Genomic DNA, 19,793 nt, shown 5'->3' on the forward strand with positions numbered 1-19,793 from the left:
CCTATGTCCAATATCATAGTCTAGTACAATCCGAAAATTCACAAACCTCTTTTTAGGTTTGTTATCAATCAATGACAAGAACTGACCACAGTCTAACTGATAGAGATCAGTGGTTTACTGCCACATGTTTATGCAATTTATTGAGACCATCTGGTAGCTGGGATTTACAACTGCAGGGGTCAGCTGAGTTGAAATTGTATCAGAAATGAATTTTCATTTCTCAGTATTGGTACTTGCAGTTAGATTGGAAAATCTGAAAGATACAAATTCCTATGGCTTGTCATAAAATGGACATAAGGAATTAAACTGTAATTGAACAATAAAGGAGTAGAACAGATGTGTTTTTGTCCCTGAACTGGTAGCGGAAAAAGTTAGCTTTTGCGATATTTGTGTTAAAACCTTGAACGTTAAGAGACGGAATGCACATATAATATAGTGGTATCACCTCTTTGTGCATTAATGAATATCCAGGTTCTGAGGGGCTGAATAATGCATATTGAAGTGTTGTATTTGAAGGACAGTGAAACACAAGTACAGGCACATAAATCTGCAATCTTGCTCTGAGAATATTCGGACAGAATGCTTTCATTTCTTGTTATCCTGTATTCTGTTAGTTAGAAGGTCTATGGCTTTTCTGAGGAATTTTTAGCTTTAAAAATCTATAATATGTAAATACATGAAAGCACATTTTTTTACATCAAAATTGGTATTTCTGGAGAAGATAGAAACGTCTCAAAGTTAGATATACATTTAAGCTTATAATTATTGTGTTTCTTATTTGTGCAAATTTCGCATGTTGCATACTTATATAATATTCTTAGGTTAACTCCAGTTAGTTAACTACTACTATACAAATCAAGAAAACCCCATACTTGTATAATCTTTAGTAAAGATTAGCAGAGCCAAATGTTTTAAAATAAAAATTAATTGATTTGTGAAAAATATAATGTTAAATAGAGACATGTGGTTTCAAAGTGTTTTGGTGTTGAAAATGTAACTCTACATATTAACATTTAGTTACGTATCTCTTATAAGGTACATGCATTTGTTCAATTAATCGCCAGTGTAGAGAGGACTGAAGATGGTTGAAAATCTTATGTATACTATAAAGTAACATTATTTGAAATTTTAAGCGCTGGTTATCACATCTTATTAGACCACTTTATTTGCTATTTAGTTTATAATAGTACAGTTTTATTCATGGAAGGCTTGTTCATTTTTTTTACCAAATACTTCATTTTAACGTTAAAAATGTTTTATACTCTAAATACAAGTAAGCATTTGATATTTCGCATAAAATATATAGCATTAGGAATTAACATTATAACTCCGCCCTTTCATTTGAAAAATGCCACATGCCAAATGCAAAATATTTAATGCCAAATGCTAAATCTTAAACATTGAATCATAATTGTCAAATGCGATGGCAAAACAATACAGTGGAAGGACGATGCGCCATGCTAATTGCAAAATGCTAAATAACATATAAATTTGATATAATTTAATAAAAAATGGCATTTAGCATTAAATAATACGTATTTAGCATAAAGTTATTGACATTTAGCATTGAAATTGACATTCGGCAATTAGCATGACGAACCGGCCCTCCATACAAAGCTGAATGCTAACATGCATTGTCCGATGTTGGCATGACATGGTAGAAGATGCTTCAAATCAGACTCATAAAACATGATGCAGATCTTTATTTCATAAAATCAATGGACAATTACCATTATCTTTCAGCATTATAAACATTAGATATTTGAAATTTTCTCATTTATTATGAGAGTAAGAATGTTTAGCAATTAGCATTATATATCTGGCAATAAGAATGATACACCAGCCTTCCATATATGCATCGACCTTCAATAGTTTTGTTATTTATCAATATTTGTTAAGAAAATAAAACTTCTTTTTTGTTTGGTGCTGCAGTACGGTGCTTGGTCATTGAATAGAAATCATTTTATGCTGACACTTGTATTTCTTTTAATTTTGGTACAGCTTTCTCATAATATTGTCTATATCTACTGGCTTTCCAATGGGACAACAAGTCTCGGTTTAATTAACACCTTTGAAAAGTTTTATATGATAGCAATCATAATCTTCTTTTTGACACATATTATACAAAGCAGTTTCTTTATCATTTGAATAAACTTGAACTCGACATATTTTTTAAAATGTGCTTTTGACAAAGACATGCTGTAATAAACTTTTAAAATCCATTCTTCAGTTTCAGAATTTTAATGATTAGAATAATCCTTTAAATAAAATAAACATATTATTGTTAATAAATATATTTGCAAGATGACCCATTAAGATTTAAAATGTAGCAAAATGGTTTATTCTAGATGAGAATGGTTCTTCAACTATCACCATTATAAATCAGTTAGGTAAACAGATTTATGATCAGCAGCACAACACTTGACCACTAGCATGATGTACCAAATTATCCATGGGTAATCTAATAGCCATAGGTGCCAGTCATCTCTATGAGAGCATTTCGGATTGTACTAGACTGATAATTTCAACATCAGTCCTGTGTGAAAATCTCTAAATTAGACTGGCTTTTGTCTCTATGAAATTGAATTTGTCAAAAAAGGGAAACATAAAAATATAGTTATTATCAGTCTAGTGGCTAGTCTACTAACTAAGCCAGAATAAGACATTTTGTGGAGTCAACGGATCCGCAGAGACGTTTTACGGAACTATATTTGCATTTTACGGATCTTTGTCTTGTACGGCGTATGAATTGCTGAGTAACTGATCTGACGGCATCCAGCGATTGGCTAACGGGAGAGGAACTGCAGATTCATTGGCTAGCGGCAACACACCTTCTTTCAAAGATTTCTACGCGGGAAACTATAAATTCAGGCCCGAACTGTTCATTACTAGCTTCCAATCCATTAAACACGGAAAACAAACAAAGATAAAAACTAAGACACTGGACCCAGAAATACGCTAAAACCGTAAGAAATCTAAGACACATAAACATTACTCAAAGTAGTTTACACTCAAGAACATTTTATTATAACTTCTAACGGATTTTCAGTAAATACGTACAACCCTATATAGTTAACCTTGAATGTGTACTTAGTTCATATGTACTGTCCGTCAATTCCATTGAGTCGTTTTGCTATAAAAATAAATATATCTTCAACTAGAAAGTATCGTTAACTCCGTTATATAAACGCCCAAAGAACTCTCAACAACATTTTATTATAACCCATAACGGATTTTCAGTAAATACATATAACCCTGTATAGTAATCTTTGGATGTGTACTGTAGTTCGTCCATACTGTCCGTCAATTCCGCTGAGTCGTTTTGTTATAAAAATAAATATATTTTCAACTAGAAAGTGTCGTTAATTCCGTTATATAAACACCCAAAGTACTTTCCTTGGCGTGCCTAACAATATGTAATTGAAATATTGTACATTCTTTTTATATCGAGAAAAGAAATTCTAGTTAGCATCATACGGATTATGACAAATACATGTAGTTACAAGACCTTCCTACAATACCTCCCTTTTCCTTTGCTCTATCACATTCATCGAGGCTCCTAATATAACTCGCTCCTTAGTCTCCAGATTATTCGTTGACAATGTTACTAAATTAAAAATACATGGAAAACATGGGGAAAAAATCTTAATGAATAATAGTATTTCTTTAATTTTAAATATGAACTTAATGGATTATCAAAACATATACATGTATCATATTAGCACAAACATATAGCATGACACAGATGCTGCCAGCGTTCGCGTTTTGAAAATATATACATGCATCTTATTTTCAAAACGCGAACGCTGACAGCAACTGGGTCATGCCTTTAAACGTACATTAGTGACAAAAATATTTTGAAAGCGAAAGCATTCTCTCTAAAATTATGATGCAGTATTACGAAAATAAACTGTACATAGTTGCAGAGCACCTTTCACCTATATAATTATGATATAGCAAAATATATATTTTCTAGATGACATTTTATATTCTACAGGGGAGTTTTAGACGAAAAAAGATGTTTTGCATCTCATTAAAACGATCATTATATTTCATTATAATAACTGAAAAGAATGGCATTTTTATGTCTATTTGGAAACTATAAAATATATCAATATTACCTTAACTCCTGATCAGTTCTTAATTTGCGTTTGGCGGAACATATGTGCTGTGTTTTATGCAATTTGATATGTAAAATAAATAGTGTTGTACGTTTTTATCTATCAGTAACTGTTGTATTGCTACCTGTACTAATACGAAAACCTGTGTCATTTTACTTACTAGCATACCAATTCGGTCCTTACTATGTGGTCTGAATCTGGAGAGTTCCACCTAAAATTGCATTTTCCGAACGTTTCGCTCGTACTGAATTCGGAGCCAGTGTACATTATCAACTTTCTATGAAATATTATCAATATACATAAATTTTAGTAACCCTTAGAAGAAACATAAAATCTGTACTTTGTTGTAATTACCTACTTTGAAAGCTCAAATTAGTCAGTTCACAAATTTGTAACCAAAGATTATATAACTAATACAAAAAGCCACCTACTTTTAATTAGTGAGCTTTGTACATGTTATCTACAGGTGGAATGAGTTGTGCAAATGAAAGCGCAATTATACTTTTTCATTATTTCTTTTTTTTATTTTATTTAAGTAAATTATTTAAACAAGTATGTCGAGCTCAACTGTTTCTTGTTTAAGAGTCTTCATCATTGTTCCTTATGTTTAAAAAGCTGTTACGAGCAGTTGATGGAAACATATTAAACAACAAATGAAATAAGCGTGATCAAAATTCATTCATTGTTTGCACAATCATGTAAGTTAATGTTTCACTAATAATACAGTTGTGTTTACCTGTTCAAGATCTGCAAGGTTGACAAGGTCTGATCCGCTGTCAAACGAACATTGTTTTTGCTTTAACTTTGTGCATTTACCTGCGGCGGTTCCACCTGACACAAGAATGCTCACAACAAACAAAACACTGAACTTCCTCGCTGAAACATTATTTGTACAGGTACTTTTCTGAAGAAGTAGGTACATATATATCAAAGCTATGTCGGGTATGACAGATGCATCGCTTTATCTTTTATTTAAGTATGAGATTAGAATACTTAAAATACACGTTTCATTCTCAGTTCCTTTTAAAAGTTCCAAGGCAGTGTTAGTATTTTCAAGTTGCTTTTTTCCAATACTGTCTTTGTCTAGCTCAATGTTGTTTCTCTGTCGTTCAGCCTTTGCAAATGCATTGAGTATATGCGTATATGGATTGCTGAATAATGTTTTATGATGATTAACAATATATATTTTGTATTTTACATAACGTGCCCTCTGCTACACATATGTATACTTCGGATTCATCTGATTTCCACTGTCCTTTAACTTTATAACAGGTAGGGGTTAACCGTGAGGATTTTTTTTCAGCGGATGCATTCAATTATATGTAAAATAAAGTTTTTGCGTAGGTCTGAGTGGTGTTGCACATTTTATTACTTCTCGCGAACAGACACAGTCAGAGGAGCCTGCCTATATTTGCTAAGTTGCATTCTTTGCCTCCAAAGGATATTTGTATACATTTTGTTTATATACTGTCTGACCTGAAATTACCAAAAAAGGAGTTTCCGTTAAATTAATGTAAATATTATTTTACTATTTTCAAGAATACCCTTTCCTCATTTTCAAAATGTCTATGAAAGTCAGTTTTTTTCACGATTAGCATAAACATAACATTGAATTTCTTTTGAAACTTTAAAATGTTCCCATGACCATCCTTAGTTTCTTTAGAATGATATATAATATGAATGGATTTGTCTTATATATCACTGGGGAAATGTAATAAAACATTAATTACAAAATTTATTAAACTCTAAAAAGAAATACTAAAAATGTCACATCAACAGTATTGTAATATAAACAGTACAGGAATATAGGAAATAAAAAAAAACAAGAAAGACCCTACCTTTGCTAGAATTAAACTAATATCCCTATTTCAGAAAAACGTTTTTCCCAGCAAAATAGATCCTCTTGACTGACTCTTGTGAATATCAATGGTATAAAGTAAAAACTACCTCCATATGTTGCATTAATTACAAGTTATCATTGTTTTTGATCAAATGATTTTAATGTATTCATTAATAAACTGTCAGTCAGATTTATAATCAAACAATACTTTATCAATATTAAAAACAACTGGATATCTGGACAGAAAATTCAAAAAAAGGTGACTGACATTAAAAGTTCAATTATATCTCGAAATGTTAATTTAAAATACCGTTTTTATTATTTTTGTGCGCTGACACTTACTTTCTCGTTCAGTCATCAAACATGGACGCCGCCTCGACAACATTGCTGTGACAGCCTAATGCGACAATATTATCTTGTTGTTGTTTGTGTTTGTTTTGGGTTTAACGCTGAGTTTTTACAGTGTTTCAGTTATGTAACGGAGAACAAACGGAAACGAATCCACAATCCCGCGATCCGTAGACTGCAGCTCTCCCTTCTGTGTTTAGCAGACACGTCATACTGTTCCGGCTAAAACTTGAAATTTAAGCGCAAAGGGACTTTTCCATTAGTGGCAGGTCCAAACACCGTTAATGTCAGTAGAAAGCAAACGATCCGTTAATTACCGTAGAATATAGTATAAATGTGTTTTCGGAATTTCTGCTAAATTGTGGGAATGTTTAATTGTATATGTACATTTGCAAACTTACTCGTTAATTATATGATTACTGGAAATTTCTTACACGATCGTTCAGTTTATACTTTTTCAGACCATTTTACTTGATGGACTGAGTTTTAAGTGGACACTAGTCGCGTAATGTAAAAGTCGTTAAATGTGATATGTTAATGTAGTAAAAGCGTTTGGTGGGATTCAAAGCTGTCACCGGTTAGTATGTACAGGTGTCAAGAATATTGATGTCAGTGAAACTGTTTTATTCTTGAAGGGCTGTACCGACGAAAAGCTGTTTCACTGAAAAAAGGAGAAACAGATATATATTCAGCTCTATTACGCTTTTGCAAAATATTATCATTTAACGACCTCTGAAAGCAGTATTTTGACGAAAGACATTTTAACGAAATTTTAAAGGAGAGTGTATTTCAAATTTCTCAACAGTTAATTAAACGGGACACCTTTAAGACACAAGGTTATAGAAATTAAGGCAAGGAAACATTTCACATATGGCCAACTTTGTTTGTTAATATAATCTTCTTTGAAGGGCATCAAACTGTTCTAAAATATTTCGTTAAACTTATATTTCAGTGTCTTTAAAAAATAAAGACAAAGATTTGCACTATTTCTCGTTTATAAACAATAACAAGTATTCCACTTTTTTACATTTATTCGGTCTGTCTGTCTGTCTGTATGGCTGTCTGTCTTTCTGTATGGCCAATCAATATCAACCATACTCACTTTTTTACATTCAAAGAATACTAATACTGTTTTGTTCTTTATATTTTGTTAGACGTCAAGAATTTTGTAATATTATTAAAATCAGTAAAGCACAGAGCATAAAAAATAACAATAAAAAAAAACAAGACCGTTAGATAAATACGTTCAATGTCGCTTTCAACAGATTCATTTACTTTGCAAATTTATCTATGCACTGTTTTAAGAATATATTTCCAATGTGTTATCTGTAATCTCGTTCTTGTCTTGCAAATATTTATGTTCTTTTCCAAAAGATAAAATCACAAAGGTAAGATATACCGCACAGAACAAACATACCATTGTTTACAAAAGGTGTTTGTTTTACTGTTTGATCCTCCGTTTTAGTAAAAATTTCTGCATTTTTAATATCTCTTAAACATATCCTTTACCATTCCTATAATACATACATCTAAGGCAGCTAGATTTGATTGCGATCGGACAAAGAAGAAAGCGTATACTTTGCAATAAACAACGGATGAGATTCGGAACGGTGAGAGAAGAGAACATTAAGACCTCAATTATGATATCATATTTCCACATGACACCCGGTTTATTACAACTCGGATAAATAAAGTTGAAGATAATTCGTAACATAATATTTTCAATGAGAATATTGAAGATTTTCTAATTGTTTATCATATGATTTACCACAATTCTGACTTTACCGTTCAGATGCTTGGATACTTAACCACTTGAGCTAACACTCTCGTAGCTGGATTCCTACCCATCTGGGGCCGTATTGTTTATCGTTGACTTTACCGTTCAGATGCTTGGATACTTAACCATTTGAGCTAACACTCTGAGACTCGTAGTTGGATTCCTACACATCTGAACTCTGAAACACACTTCAGATTATTCAATAGACATCTTAAAATATATGTATATATTAAAGTTCAATTCGTGGAAGCCTTCGAAATGATGTATAATTTTGTTTGGATGGTGGAATTAAAAACTGCAATTCTGGAAGAAACCCTTTGATGGAAATTGGTGGATCCAGCAGGATAGTGGTTTATCTGTATACCGAATAAGTATTCGTTTGTCACATAGAAATGTAGCTATAATCAATAAACACATATTTCTCTACTATGTTTATTCACCAAATGACGTGAATGGAGGATATGTATCCAATAGCAACAGCAAAGTCCCTAGAACGCAGGCTCCCGAAGCAGCATATGTAGGTACATATATGTGTAAATATAGAAACATACACACAGTTAAACTAACAGAGAACACGGACATGACGAACACTAAGAAACACAACGAGGCACTGGCTTCCAACGGTTAGAGGCATAAACACCACTGTAGAGCTTAAACCAATAAATTGCGCGCAAATCCTATCATGTTGTATACGTTGAGGACAGAGTTAATAAAAATCATCCACGGCAGGCGAATACCTTATATACATGTATGCGTTATGTTTTGATTACCTTGCTTTGAGTATTGCGTAGAATGTTTACAAGAAAAAGACATAATGACACTACATCGCATACTAGAGTCTCACAAACTGCTTGCACATTTTTGACAGAATGTCGTTATTGAAAATTGGAACATATTTGTGGTTCTTTTTTTTTAAATCAAGTTCAGGATTCTTAAAGTTTTTCAATATTATGCAATATATGCGCAAAAGTGATAATCTCTTCTGTTGGCCGTATTTCGACAAACACTGTGACACAGAATTAGAAAAGAAAATGCGGTCTGTAGAGTGTTCATTATTTAAAGCTTTTTCTGTGATTTGACCCATCTTTTGACCTCATGATATCCGGTTTTAAACTTGGCATATATTTTCATTTGTCGGGACTAATATCGCGATGACGTGTACAAAGTTTAATGAAGATCAATTAGAAAATAATTGCTTATAGAGTGTTAATAAAATTCTTTCTTTGACCTTGTGACCTAGATTTTTTTTATATAAAAGGTATCCAAGTTTTACAACCGACTTAGATTTTATAGCGGCACACATTCTGATGAGTTTTGAGGTCATGTAGATAATGTGACATCAAGAGAAATAAAAGCGCTGGTGTTTTCACTGATCTAATCTAGCGATGTTAATTTTGATCTCGTAATCTAGTTTTGAAAAGTAACTACTAGTAGATTTAATAGAATTAAACATTCTAACACAGCTTAATGAGGATCGAATAGAAAATGTGCCTCTAGAGTTTTAACAAGGTCTTCACATTTATTTCTCTATCTTTTACACAAGACTACCTACTAAAGGTAAGATTATTACCAAGTTTCATTAAGATTAAGCAAATAATATTGCAACCTCTACAGTGTTATTAGTAATATTTTTGACGATGAACTACGGATATGTGTGGTGGGGGGAGGGGGGTGGTAGTATCACAACAGCTCACCTGAAGCACTTTATGCTCAAGTGATCTAAAAATGGACTGCTGCCTAACACATAACCAAAATCGAATATGCTTCATTATTATGTTTTATTATTATTGTAAGATATCATGTGACATATAAAATGCATTATCATGTTTATTCAGGCATCAGAAAAGAAAAATACATATTTGAGCCACGACATGAGAAAACCAACCTAGTGAATTTGCGACCAGCATCCGCGCAGTCTGGTCAGGATCCATGCTGTTCGCTAACAGTTTCTCTAATTCCAATAGGTCGCAAACCCACTGTGTTGGTTTTCTCATGGCACGGCTCATTTAGGTTGTTGCATATATGATATATGGAATCTGAAATAAAGAGTAACGACATGACACGTTGAGAAAGGCAATAGTGTAAATGAGTATAACATTTGTCGTAACTATACATGTATTTACATTGAGTTTAACAACAATCGTAACCCTAAATGGGTTTAATATGATAGCAGCTGTAGGGTAATTTAAGTGTAAAATTTTATTGCGTTTAACATTAACCCTTACTATCCTGTACACGAATGACTTTGTCTTTGCGACCAGTGTAGATCATGATAAACCTGCACATCCGTGCAGTCTGATCAAGATCTGCACTGTTTGCCATTAGTAAGCACCCCTTTTAAGAGTTAATTACACTGTCCAAATTGAAAGATGGACAAGTCAATTATAGAAACTTAGCAGGGTAAGGATTAATCGTAACTGTAAAATACTTTACCATTAATCATGACGGTACAATGAGTAAACCATTAATCGCAACTATAAACGAGTTAAACATTAATCATAAGTGTAAATGAGTTCAAAATTAATCGTAACTGTAAATGAGTTTAACATTGATCTTAACAGTAAATGAGTTTAACATTATTCATAAATGTAAACGAATTTACCAGTTATCATGACTATAAACGAGTTTAACGTTAATTGTAAGTGTTAATAAGTTTAACATTGATCTTAACTGTAAGTTAGTGAACCAGTAATCGTAACTGTAAATGAGTTGAACATTAATCGTGACTGTAAATGAGTTAAACATTAATCGTGACTGTACAAGTTTAACAGCAATCATACATGTAAAAGTTTAACAGCAATCGTAACTGTGAAAATATAACTATATAAATATATGTTAATATAGTAACTACCACATCGAGTAGGCGTTGTATACTGTCTTATGGATAATTTGTATAATCATTCTTCTTTTCAAAGAAAAGCACAGAATGTATATATATTAACGTAAAATAAAAATCAAGTTTTACCATAGGAAGTACCTCTATAAACAGTAAATGTTCAGCAATTTGTTTTCTGTTCTTTTCTGACACATACGTAGTCATGTAGCCTCTTGGACCGATCAATTAAGTCTTACAAGCTTTTTTTCATTCTAAATACCCATGTGTGTTCAACCAGGTAAACCTGTTTACCATCAATATTTTTCCTTCTCATTATTCGCTGGTGGAATTTCATTGTCTATAATTCCTCCTTCACTATCAGTGTATGAATCCCTCTTCTTTTCATTATTCACTTTATTTCCAGAATCAGGAGCATGTGATTTTCTCTTTTCAAGCTCATCTCTCCTCTTCCGCTTGAAAAATCCAACCTAAGGAGAAGATAAAATAAATATAGCTGCTTTTGAGAAAAGCGCATGTCTCACACAACTGCCTAATCATCTGTCATCAGTATTATCCGTAATTAACTCCGAAGTGCCTGTGCCGATTTGGTTAGTTATCTAACTTGGCCGAGGAGTTATTGTCAAACACATTTTGTTTACGTTTAGTGAAGATCATGTGAGAACTGTTCGCCTTAGACTGCGGACAAGATTTGTGACAGACCATGCACCAAGACATCTATCACTGGAATCAGTATTTTCGGTAATTTAAGGGCCATAATTCCGAAGTGCCTGTGCTGATTTGGCTAGTTATCGAACTTGGCCGAGGACTTATTGTCAAACACATTTTGTTTAAATTTGGTGAAGATCGGATGGGAACTGTTCGACTTACAGTGCAGACAAGATTTGTGACACACACACAGAGAAAGGAGTAAATCAATATGTCTCCCACACCACTGTCTAGTGGGAGACATAATAACAAAACTATTAGCTTATATTGTTAGATTAATTATAATAGACGTCTGAATTGGATTTTTTTTTCTACAGCTGTCGCGGACCGGTGTGCTTGCTTTTTTTGTTTTGCTTCCTTAAAGGAAACAAAAAAGCTGATTCTCACATAAATTGTAATTATGCACATGTTTAAGGCAATGGACCCGTATTAAATGACACTCGGCAATTTCTGTGTGATTACGTGATCTCGTGAAGCCACTCGGCATTCTTCGTGCCTACCTTTATCTCAACGTGCACAAGGTTTTCCTTAAAAACCGAAAAATGCCGAAATCGCATACGGAAGTTACGTAATTTTCTTCTTGTCACAAATGATCCACTACCTTAAGTTGATTTTTACACTTGTGACGTCTCATGTTAAAATCTTAATACCCACGAAAAGAAAAACAGGAGTTTTATGCTAGAAAATACCCCGTGACCTACAGTTACTTGCGCTGTGTGTTATCTTTAGAAATCATTTTTAAATTTCAGAAAAAAAAAAAAAGAAATTCTATTAACTCAAATCGTCAAAACCACTCCATTACATTTCTGAATCTATTATGTAAAAATTAAGAAATAATATATCTCATCGGTGATTTGTCGCTGAATAAATCACTGTTTGGAGTTCAGATGCGAAGGAATTATATCACGAGGGCGTAGCCCGAGTGATATAATGCTACGCATCTGAACGACAAACAGTGATTTATTCAAGAGCAAATCACTGAATGAGATATATTATTTCGATTCTAACACGTTATCAAGAACTTTAAAGTACACCCTTGTCGGCATGCATTAAATATTTGCCCGTTTTCAGTCGGGTTCTTTTCCAGCGCGCCGCTACGCCGCTTGACGCTATGACGTAATAGTTGTGACGTCAGAACAGTGAATTGTTGTTTAATAATTCACTGTTTCCAGCCTTCTTTGTTTAATGGGAAAATGAATCGGATCGTGTTAGAATGTATTACTAACTTTTTTGAAAAAAACAAACTATCTAAATTGTATCCCTTTTAGTTTTGTTTATTATAAAAATATGTTAATGTAGGCAAAGCTAATTTACATCAGAAGCTAAAATACATTTCAATTATGCGCTTATTACCGGCCTGTACATTATGTAAACTGAGAAAAAAATGATAAAGTGTTACCTTCCAGAGTACAAGAACAATTAGGGCTATAAGCAAAATTCCGCCAAGAACGCTGACAAGAATAATCCACCATGGAATTTCCTCCTTAATAGGCGCTCTCTTCCTTACTGTAGTACTGAGCTGTGTAGAATTTTGAAAATGATCATTTAAACATAATAAAAATGTGAACAAAAACATAAACATAATCTAAATATTTTTTTAATTAAAAAGCGCGTTCTTCGCACTGTTGGTATTGCAGGTTCTTTTTTTTAGGTCAAAACGTTTGCTAATTTTTCGTCTTGCATGTTTTATGTTTTTCCGCCAGTCCCATATGTTGATCAGATGTTAATCATACGTCACGTGCATTTTACAAGATTCTGTTTGTGAAAGGCATGCGTTGTACTGGCACAAAAGAGCTTAAAAGACAGATTTGCTGGTAGTGTTATACATTGATTTGATAGGTTTGTTCATTTATTTAATGACTGATAAACGCTGTTTTACCTGTTGTAAAAACTCCGTCTGATTGCTGATAAGGTTTGTTTTGTTTATCTGAACCACGGCTGTTGAGATGAAAGTCATTGATTTTCCTTCCTGAAATTTATAAATATACCTTAAGTACTACATGTACAAAGTCTGAATACACCATTAACTACCCTTTGCAACCCTTCTTACATGCTATTTACAATGCATTCGGTTCTCTCTACTGCTCATTACTGTGATTTTATTTTTGCCAATAACTGAATTGAAAATATTATATAAATATCATATGGCGGCGTTTGTGACATTGGTATTGTCGACCCAAGGGCAGAATGTCACCCGAGGCGAGAGCCGAGTCGTGACATTCTGTTTCGAGGGTTGACAATATCAATGTTACACTTGCTGCCGTATTAGCGCGGTCACATGACCTGACAATCACTTTCGCTTGGTCACGTGTCAAAAAGGTTGAAAATGTTATTGATAATAAAAATATCTCTTTCTCAGGTAATGGGATTTTATCAAAAGTGATGTATAATAAACATAAATCTTAATCTGCATAATGGCCTAAAATCCAAATTTCGCTTCTACGGTATCAAGTGTTTCTCTTACACTTTTTTTTTTTTTTTGAAACAACATTTTGCTATGTGTCAGGAAATGTGTTCAAGATGTCAAAAGAACAGGCCGTTTCCAGAAACTGTATTGGTTTACAAATATGAAGCGGACTGTTTTACCCACCAAAATTGTAAGAGTCGCTTATTAAACCGGAAATTCTATAGCTTTTTCCATCGACTCTGTTTGTAATGACATTTTATATATCACCGACATTGATATAATGACATTCTATATATCATCGACTCTATTGTAATGACATTGTATATATCATCGACCCTGTTTTAATGACACTGGCAGTGCATACATTATAGACACTGTTTGCAATGACATTTCATATATCACTGACCCTGTGTGTAAACACATTTGATTTTAATATTAATACTTTTTGGAAAGACATTGTATATTATCGTCCTTGTTTGTAATTACATTGTATTTAATATAAGGTTACCTTCATTCCACCTTCGATACTCCTGTCTATAACATAATTCATGTAAATAACTGCACCAGTCTTCGGTTGTATATTAGAAATGGCACAAACGAATTTGGAACACTTCTGCTGTTTACAGTCCTAAATTGAAAGAATATAAAATTACTGTGGATTCAAATAGTTTCACAGATATAATAGTTATAAATGCTGTGTATTAGATGTATACACTTTACTTCAAGATAATATGATCCGGGCCATGAGGAAACCAACATAGTGGCTTTGCGACCAGCATGGATCCATGCTGTTCGCTAACAGTTTCTCTAATTGCAATAGACTTTGAAAGCGCACAGCATGGATCCTGGCCAGACTGCGCGGAGGCGTAGGCTGGTCTGGATCTATGCAGGTCGCAAAGCCACTATGTTGGTTTTCTTATGGCGCGGCTCATGTGCCCGTTGTGACGATCGGCAATTTCCGTATTTTACGTATTCTTCCGTTTAAACAGAAAATTACTTTTCAATAATCACCGGAGAATGCCGAAATCTCATGCGGGAAATATGTGAAGGAACGGAAAATGGCGATTGTATTTACGGGCCTACTAACTTAAACAATCTAAATGAATAAGCAGCTAAATTGCAGGGCTTTAATTTCACAACAAACCTAACTAAATAATTATCAATCCATATAGAAATCTGGCCATTTTGCACAACCGTAGTTTTCAGATAGGTGAGTTCGTTCTTGTAGCATATTTATACCATTCTCTTTGGCATAAATAAGCAAATGAGGGAAAAAAACATGTTACTGACATTATGACTTCAGTTTCGAATTATTGTAATGGTATTATAAATTTATTTGTAATTTTAAATGATATATACATTATTCTGAATATCTGACAGCGCCGTTTCTGGTTTCCCTGTGTTTGATACAAGTCGGCCTTTGAAGAAGGAGTAGATGGCTGGTGTCGTATATTCCTCTACAAGACTGCACTTGGCTTCACAATTTTGTTCACATCGAATCTAAAATGAATATAGTATATTACAAGATAATTTAAAAGAACAATACATATGCTATAATATGATGAGAAGAAATTAATCTCCTTGTTGTCATGGTATATAAGGTAGTGGTTCCGTACTGACACTCGGTAATTTCCGTGTGATTACGTATTTTCGTCAGGCAATTCGGCATTCTTCGGGCAAAAATATAGCTGAATGTTTTCATGGCTTTCCGTAAAAACAAAAGAATGCCGAAATCGCATACGGAAAATACCGTAATTTGCCGATTGTTATTATGGGTAAACAGCCTTAATTATCTAAATTTACACATATACATCCAGCAAGAAAAGAAAAATGATGGATATTTAGAGTTAATGCCTACATTTGAAATTGAAATTCTAACTACAGTGCAACCTCTGTAGAGCAACACCCTTTGGGATATACAAATAATGACTGTTATTTAGAGGTTGTTGTTCTGGAGAGGTAAATTTGATAGTATATTTCAGCTTAGGGAAATTTTGATGATGCTGTTATAGAGAGGTTTTTGCTTAAGAGAGGTTGTACTGTACGTTTAATGTGTACAGTCATAACTAAAAATATGGTTGTTTTACCTCAGTTCTGTTGAGAAACAAAAGAGCTTTGTTGGAACTTTGTAACTGTGGAAACAAGATATCTACAACTGCTGACTGCATAATACTCGGGCCTTTATTGTATAACTCATATATATTTTCCATGTCATATGTGTCCTTACTTTCCTCCAGATATATCTGTTCTCGTGTTGATATTCTGTAAAAAAAGAAGACCAGCTGCAAACGCTTATTTGTTTGAAAAATGTTTAGTGTTTCTCTTATTGATGAAGTGTGTACATTTACTACATATCTATTGAGTATCTTTCACAGATACTGATAATAAATGTTTGGTAAGAAGTCGTAACTAAAGACCGATAATGATGAAACTCTGCATAACATGTATAAACGTTTTCCATTTAGGAAACATCTACGTAATAAAGTATTTTGGAAGAGAATCCGTAAGGTCAATCGGCAATTTCCGTGTAATTACGTATTTTCCGTATGCGATTTCGGAATACTTCGGCCCTGGCGTCATCAAATCCGGAGAATGCCAAAAAGGGAGAATACGTCAATCGAACGGAAGATACCGACTGTTATTGCGAATCACCCACCTTAATTAAATATATCACCGGGAGAACAAATATCTTACCCTGAAAACGTGGCTTCTAGGTTATGTCGTAAATTAATAGTGATTGTCTGGTTGTTGTCTGTTGGTTCAAGTTCCTCGCTCAAGGTTGTCACACGCATGCGAAGCATCATTGTAGAATCATCATTTACAACGGAAATCGGAACCTTCATAAACAACCGGAAGCCGACACCTGTATCATTTGACATTGGATTTCCAAACAAACATGATATGGCCGATTCTTCTTCTTTCAAAACTATGTCTGTATCATTATTTTTACTGTCAATCAAAGAACACGTGACGTCGTTTTCTCCTCGGAATTTCTCCATGTTTTTGTAGCTAAGGTATTGCGGATAGACCATATAGAAGACAGATCCGTAAGATGAGTCTCCGGTTTTCGTGACTTTTACATCAATAGCAAGGTCCTGGTTTCCAATTACGAAGTAGCCATCAACGTTCGTGTATTTGGTTTCGGCCAGGATAGTAAGATTCGTTCTGCACAAGTTGTTTGGGCAATCGTTTCTAAACTGCAGCTGTGAAAAGAAAAGTAGTGTTGTGAAAATAGAATGTCAATACAAATGGTGATTTGGTTGCATAATGACATCTCAGTTTAAGTCTTTTTCGTTTAATAATAATAATAATAAACAAATCGGGCCGTGTTAGACTGATTCGTTTTTTAAATCAAAATATTGATTCAGTCATTTTGACATTACGGTTACAAATTTAGTAAGAAATCATTCTAACAAAACCCGATTTTTTTTCTGATTAAACGAAGAGAACTGAACGTGTGACGTTATTTAAGAAATAATTTATAGCAAAAGAGTGTTTTAACACTATTTATGCACGATGAGCGGTTATACGTCGGGCTTAATAATTTCACGAGAGTGCAGCCCGACTGAAATTGTTTATACGACGTATTTACGCCCGAGTGTATAAATAGTGTTGAAACACGGTTTTGCTATAAATTATTTCAATTCTAATTTGCCATTAATCTAAAACAGTAGATAAAATATAGTTGCACTCTTTTTTGGTCGCAAAAAAACAACATTGACGTCACCGCACGTTAACGTGAGGTCATTCTAGCGTAAGCGTGTTTTAACAGAGACAAGCATACTAGAATGTGCAATAAAATAACCGTTTATACGTCATAATTATTACATTATAGCACCAGTCGTTGCAGCGTCGAGCTAGAAAAGAAAAAACACAAAACACAATTATTGGTGGATGTGGTCATGGATTTAGACTGGACACTTTAACATCATGAACGCGTTCTACCTTGCACTCCTTCTCTTCTGAAATTTCTTCTGGAAGCAATGGTTTTATTCTGCAATAAAATTATTATGCTTTACGAACCACCTTGAATTGTTTGATCTCTGATTTAGATTATAAACACATGGCAAGAGGTCTGAATATTGCACGTGTGACAACTCACACTTATTTTAGAAAGACGGACAAATTTGCGATAATGTTGTAAGAAATTTGCAATTTTTTATTGTCTCCAAAACTGCTTTTCAAAAAGTAATGGTCTAAGATCTCTGTGACCAAATGGTTAAGGTCGCTAACTTCTACCTAGCTGCACGTCACCGCTGTGGGTTCGAAATCATTGTATGTAAGAAGCCTTCCCTGCTTACAAAATCATGAGTCTAATATGGTGTACGGGTCCGTGCCTGAAATTGTATGCCTGTAGAGGCACCAATGATCTTCTTCTACAATCAAAAGCTTGAGAGTTGACAATTAACCTTGAATTGTGTTGGTGTGACGTCAAACCCATCAAAGCAAACAATTAGACCTGTTTGGAACCATTATCCGTAATACTTTTCACATTTTCCGTTATTTCTTGTGCATTTCACATTTCCGTTATATCTTGTTCATGTCACATTTCCGTTATTTCTTGTGCATGTCAATTTCCTTTATTCAAAGTATATGTCACACTTCAAGCCAAATACTTTTGACTGAACGCTATTCTTATTTAACTGGGAAACCAGATCAGTTAGAGTTCTTGGCCCTTGCCCATTTCAACTTTAATATTGTTGTGTTCATGTTATACCAATTAGTCATACAAACCTGATTCCGTAGTTGCAATATCGGGTCCCCGGGGCTTGCTCCGTTGAAGCGGCTGATTGTGGCGCTGACAGTGAGGCCCGGACAGATTATTTCATCCACTACGTAGTCTGCCTGAATTTCTATCTCACTAACAAGGTCACTTGTAGACTGTCGTAAACAAAGGATAATCATGTTAACCCTTATCATGCTGGACACGATTTATTCTGCCTTTGCGACCAGTGCAGATCATTATCTGCACTGTTCGCCATTTAGTCAGTATCTTTTTAGTATGCATTCCTTTTAACAGATAATGGTTCTGTCCAAACTGAAAGATGGAAAAGTTCATTATAAAAATTTAGCAGGGTAAGGCATATGGGAAAATTAGACCCATCGTGAAAATCACCACAAAAGCCGATAATACGTTTGGCCAGGTAAATTGGCTGTCGAGACTGTTCGCTAGTTTTCGGCCTACTCCGTATTTCAGGCCGATGTCTAACCCTTCTTCGCCAATGTACCGTTACATTAATACTTTTGATCATATGGATTTAGAGATATTGTTAAGTCTAATTTACAGTGATTGCAAAGATAGATTAGAAAATAGAAACCTAAATGGCTGTTGGTGGTTTAATCAGAATACCATTTATAACGGTATCCTCTACAAACACATTATTATAAAACCAAACAATGACTTTCCAAAAGTAATTTCTACTTTCTTACAATCAGATGGAAACTCGCTTTTATAATACTTTCTTTGATGGTCATGATTATGAAATAAAGATTTTAAGTAGATTTTTATGTAATCAAATAACTGCACATTTATTATTATGTCGTGAGCGGTGTCCAACTAGCTTAGAATTTTATGCCAGGTCGAAGATCGAAATTCAACTTCATAACTAAGCTACACCTGAAGATCGAAAAACGTCAAATTGCAAAATAGCTTTTATTTTCGGGCCAGCTCAATGATCGAAATTTATAATATTCCAAAAGCCAATTTTCGATCTCGTATTAAATGAACAGCCTGTTCTAAGATTGATATTGAAATGAAA

The 19,793-nt window shown here is 33.8% G+C and overlaps 1 protein-coding gene across 1 annotated transcript; it reads right to left on the bottom strand.

The window, feature by feature from the left end:
* Positions 1-11,004: 11,004 nt before the first annotated feature.
* On the bottom strand, positions 11,005-18,954 carry LOC128549577 (integrin alpha-V-like). Its single transcript, XM_053526579.1, has 8 exons — positions 18,769-18,954; positions 16,729-17,237; positions 16,122-16,296; positions 15,394-15,534; positions 14,543-14,662; positions 13,507-13,596; positions 13,027-13,146; positions 11,005-11,389 (listed from the first exon to the last, which is right to left on the bottom strand). The coding sequence occupies exons 1-8, from the start codon at positions 18,952-18,954 to the stop codon at positions 11,216-11,218; spliced, it is 1,515 nt and encodes a 504-aa protein (XP_053382554.1). The 3' UTR covers positions 11,005-11,215.
* Positions 18,955-19,793: the final 839 nt, after the last annotated feature.

The sequence above is a fragment of the Mercenaria mercenaria genome, chromosome 16, assembly GCF_021730395.1.
Source record: "Mercenaria mercenaria strain notata chromosome 16, MADL_Memer_1, whole genome shotgun sequence".
Classification (NCBI taxonomy): domain Eukaryota; kingdom Metazoa; phylum Mollusca; class Bivalvia; order Venerida; family Veneridae; genus Mercenaria; species Mercenaria mercenaria.